We start from the raw sequence: 4,758 nt of genomic DNA, 5'->3' as shown, positions 1-4,758 counted from the left end.
CCAGTAGGATTTGAGAGTGATTATGCCCCTGCTGTAGGACCCCAAGGTAAGCTCTTTAGAAAAATCACCCTTCTCTTGGACACTTCAATGGAAGTTCATTGCTCTCAGTTAGCAAACTTGTGCTAGTTATTATTAATGGTCTGGTGAGATGTGTGCATAAAGCATAACTAACATTTACCAATTTCCTCTGTTTCATCCCCACTTCTCCCCGCCCCCCCTGCCCCCCCCTTTACCTGTGTGGCTCTGGTGCTTTGCCCTCTTCCAGTTATCCTTTGTGTCCCTTGTATCCAAGCAGTGTGGGCCTGCGTGCGCTCCTGCCCCACCAACTGCATGTGTACCCAGGAGCGGAGCTGCTCTGTCCTGTGCGATCGTGCCGGCCTCGTTCAGATCCCCAGTGAGTTCCCCTGTGAAGCATCCTCTATCAACCTGGATAAAAACAGTATTAAATTGCTCTCAGAGAGAGCTTTCGGCACCCTGCCTTCCCTCAAATCCCTGTCGCTCAACCACAATAATATTTCTTTCATCACTCCTGGAGCTTTCAAGGGGCTGCCCAGCTTGACTGAGCTTAAAATGGCCCACAACGAATACATCCGCTACCTGCACACTCGGACGTTCACCCCTCTCAAAAGGCTCATCAAACTGGACCTGGCTGACTGCAATCTGTTCAACATCCCAGATAGGATTTTTATAGAGCTCCCAGCCCTGCAGGAGCTCTTCTGTTTTCAGAACAATTTCAGAAGGATCCCAGGGGCTATAAGGAACATGGAGAATTTGACCCACATTTACTTAGAGAGAAACAGGATAGAAGCTGTAGCCCATAATTCTCTGCAGGGCTTGACCAGGCTGAAGTATCTTAATCTCCAGGACAACAGAATAAATGTTATTCATGACCGAGCCTTTCAGGATTGCCAGAAAATGGAATACCTTTACCTGAATGACAACTTACTTAGTGACTTCCCAGAAACCTCCTTCAGTGGGCTGAGGCATCTGAAAATGCTCAGTCTTGGTGGGAATTTTCTCAGGAATGTGTCCCACACCTGGTTCCAGGATCTGGTTGAGCTGGAAATTCTCCACTTGGACAGAAACAGGATCAGCTACATCGAAGAAGGAGCTTTTGAAAACCTAACCAGTCTCATCTCGCTGCATTTGAACAGCAATGACCTGACCACCCTGCCTTTCTCTGTCTTCCAGCCAGTCTATTTCCTGGGCAGGCTCTATCTTTTCCGGAACCCTTGGGAGTGTGACTGCAGGCTTGAATGGCTGAAAGAGTGGATGGAGAACTACAGACTCGTCAGGGATATTCCTTGTGCCTCCCCATCTTCAGTAGCTGGGATTGACTTGATGGATGTACTTTTTGACAGATCACCAGAAGGCTACTGTCTAGACCCAGTGGAGTTAAATGTCACTTCCTACAGTCCCACCCCAACGGAGGAGCCTCACTCTACCACAGAAAGCAAGTTCAGCAGCCTTATCTCTAAGTTTCTGCTCCAGGAAGGGACTCCTGGGGAGGTGTCAAACACCACTGAAGTGTTCACCAACACCACCCAGTTGGATGGATTGGCTGATGGGGTTTCCTCAGGGGTAGGAGGATACCATACTACATCTATCACCTATTTTTTTCAGCTTCTGCCACTCACTGCAGCTCAAGCAGTGATTGTTCTGCAGGCTAAATAACCCCCGAGTCCCTTGGGCACAGTGCTATGTAGGAAGTCTGTAGCATGTAGCGACTAGAGAAGAGTTTCTGCTGCTGGGTTTGGATGTGGATTTGGCTCCACATCTTCCTCACAGTTCAAGGGCTGCTTGGATTTGAGGTTTTGGCATGGGTCTCTCCTGGGGAGCTGTACAATCTTCTTGAGGCAGGGTATTTCTCTTAAATATCTGAAAGCCCCATGTCCACTGTCAGAGCTCAATAGCAAAGAGTTTGTGCACACAGGCATCTTTGGACCAGTTGATTTCCTCTTCCAGCTGTGAATTGGAAGAGTCTCCTTATCAAGATAAACCTGAATCGTTTATTCACATAGGACCATTCCTGGTGTCATGGACATTCAGGGATGAATTTCCATTGGCATTCATGGAAGTAGGACTGGGCTGTAAAATATGAACCTCTTCTGTAGATCATTAGGGCCTGATCCTCTGCTTGTGATTTGTGACACTGGTGCAGTTCTACTCACCACAGTGGAGCTACATAGTGATGAGAAGTAAACAGCTTGGGAGCCTGTGCTAAAATCTATGGCTTATTATCCACTTGGAAATTGCAGTTGAGAAGAAAACAATGCTTTTGATGCGGCCACAGTCAGGAGTTTCTCATCAGTGCTTTAGATCAGGGTTGCCCATGGGGTTAAATTGCAGCAGGTGTTGCCAGCACAGCTGCTGGTGTTGCTCCATTGGTGTGGCTCTAGAATCCAGAGGGTGAATGCTGCTGCTGCTTGCCCCACAAACCCTTTGCTCACTACTGAATTAGTAGGGTCTTTGGTCTGCATTAGTGACTAAAACTGGTGGCAGGAGAAGGGGGGGGGGGCAGCAGTGACGTTCACCCTGCTGGATTCTGGAGCTGTGCTAATGCAGCAGCTCTGGCAGTTGTGCTGCAAAGCTGGTGCCCTGATGCTGGAGCTGCAAGGAGCTCTGTGGTCCAGATCCGACAGGCAGGGCCACATGAGTTGGACACCCCTAACCAGCTCATGTACAGGAAATCCATCCACAAAGTTTTCATGAAGACAGTTTTCTGTCAGAAACTGTCATTTCAACAAAATTGATATTTTTTGCTAAATTGTATTTAGACATGAGTTCCCACAAAAAAAGAAGTGTAGCCCAGGTGTATCCAGGGTATGTACTCCCCTTTCTGATGGAAGGAGATTGTCAGTAGGTAGAGGTGCTGTGGGAGAGAACTGCAAGCTAAGTGCAGTTTCCCCGCTCCCTACAGAGCCAGGCCAGGCCAATATTAAACAATATACAAATTTATTAATATTTACATAAATGCATAAAAATAGACATAAAAATAAACATAGGTACAGATATATATGTATAACAGTATATATACTCGGATATATATATATATTACTATAAACCTTATTCTCTACAATGGATCACCACCACTGGGGTTTCAGGTAAGTGACAGGTAAACACAGGTAAGTGACAGCAAGGGGTCCCAGTGGATTTTCCAAGCAGGGTTATAGACTCTACTAAACTACTAATACACAAATATAGAGGTACACAAAATATAAGGCACAATATTACACAATATAACAATAAAATGTCAAAACTTGTACATATTTACATTAGGACTGAGCTCAGCCCTGGTCCTTCCCAGTCTCCCACCACCTGGCTGCTGGCTGCTTTGAAACTTTCAAAACATTTTGACTAGCCTCATTTTGTTTTGAGGCTGTTTCAAAGCCCTTTGTTTTGATTCGATTTCGCTGTTTTGAGCTCAAAATGAGTTGAAACAGTGTCAAATCAAAACAGCCGGTGAAATTTTGCACAGCCCTAATGTACATCTCTATAAATAAAATGCACAATTCTTATGTAATACTATATCTTAAGGATCTATGCTACCTCAAAAGGGCATCAGGCCCTGCATGGGTAAATGGCTGGCCCAAAACTGATAAACATAGGGAGATACAGGAGGACAACAAATAAGTACAGGTATGTATGTGCAGGTAAGTATAGGGGAACAATCACTAAATGCAAATAGCAAATGCAAATAGAGTCCAGCACTAAATGCAATCACTAAATGCAAATAGGGTCCAGCAGAGGCCCAGCAAAGATCTTATAACTATAAATTTACAAGTATAATAATGTACAAAATATGAGGTGCAGCACTATCAGGTATCCATAACCCTTCAGTGCTTTCCCAGCCCCCAACAAGATCTCTAGGGATATCCCCTCAGAGCACCCCTTGACCTAAGGAAGCCTTCCCTTGTCTGGGCTTCCCTTCAGCCTTACCACCTGGGTAACTCCCCCTCCCCTGTGAGAATCCCTTTCCCCGGGCAACTCACGATTCCACGGGTCGCAGGTGGGGGGGTCTTTGCTCGCAGGCACGTTGCTCCTATCTGGCAGGAGCCTCCTGGGATCTTGCTTGTCCATGGCCCTGTGCACCAAGAGCTCAACCTTTTGTCCAGGGTCGGAGGCTCAGGCCACCTTATGCGACACCGGAGCTCAGTCCTCTACTTGGGGACTAGCGGTGCACTAGGGCTGTACAAAGCTTCAGGTGTTGATTCGATTTGGAGGAGATTTGGCCTGATTCAGTGGCTGAATCTCCAAATCCAAAATGAATCAGTGGACCAATAAAAAGGTCTGAATTGATTCAAAGCTCTCCAAATAGATTCGGAAAAGATTCAGAGAGCTTTGATGATTCAGGCAGTCCCCACCCTCTGCAGCAGGGAGCTGGAGCTGGACTCAGAGCTGGTAAGTAGGGGGCAAGGGAGGGGGGCTGGAGGTGGGGGGAAGGGACCATGGGGGGACTCCTGCCAGGCCCCATCCCAGACTGCTCCCCCAGCCCTCCAGACACACAGCTGCTCCCCCAGCCACCACATGGCTGCCCTGCCTACCCCAGCTCCCGGTGCTTTAAAAAAAAGCTCCTACTCAATGGGTGCTGCCCTGCAGGGGGGCGATCCGCGCTGCCTCCGACTACCCCATGCTTCATGAGGGGCTTTTCTATGAGCCCCATGACCCTCCCCTGCTCCCCTGGTGCCCCCCTGGGGCCAGAGCTGGGGCAGGCAGGGCAGCCATGGGGGGGCCTGAGACAGCAGGGGAGGAGGGGGG

General features: G+C 48.0%; 1 protein-coding gene across 1 annotated transcript; it reads left to right on the top strand.

Moving 5' to 3' along the window:
* Window positions 1-237: 237 nt before the first annotated feature.
* Window positions 238-3,136, top strand: NYX (nyctalopin; the record flags this gene model as incomplete). Its single annotated transcript, XM_006265222.4, has 1 exon — window positions 238-3,136. A coding segment is annotated over one exon (1,437 nt), but the record flags the coding sequence as incomplete, so codon positions are not given.
* Window positions 3,137-4,758: the final 1,622 nt, after the last annotated feature.

This window comes from Alligator mississippiensis, chromosome 1 (genome assembly GCF_030867095.1).
Source record: "Alligator mississippiensis isolate rAllMis1 chromosome 1, rAllMis1, whole genome shotgun sequence".
Taxonomy (NCBI): Eukaryota; Metazoa; Chordata; order Crocodylia; family Alligatoridae; genus Alligator; species Alligator mississippiensis.
Note: the sequence above shows the minus strand (reverse complement) of the source record. Positions and strands in the feature narration are given on the sequence as shown.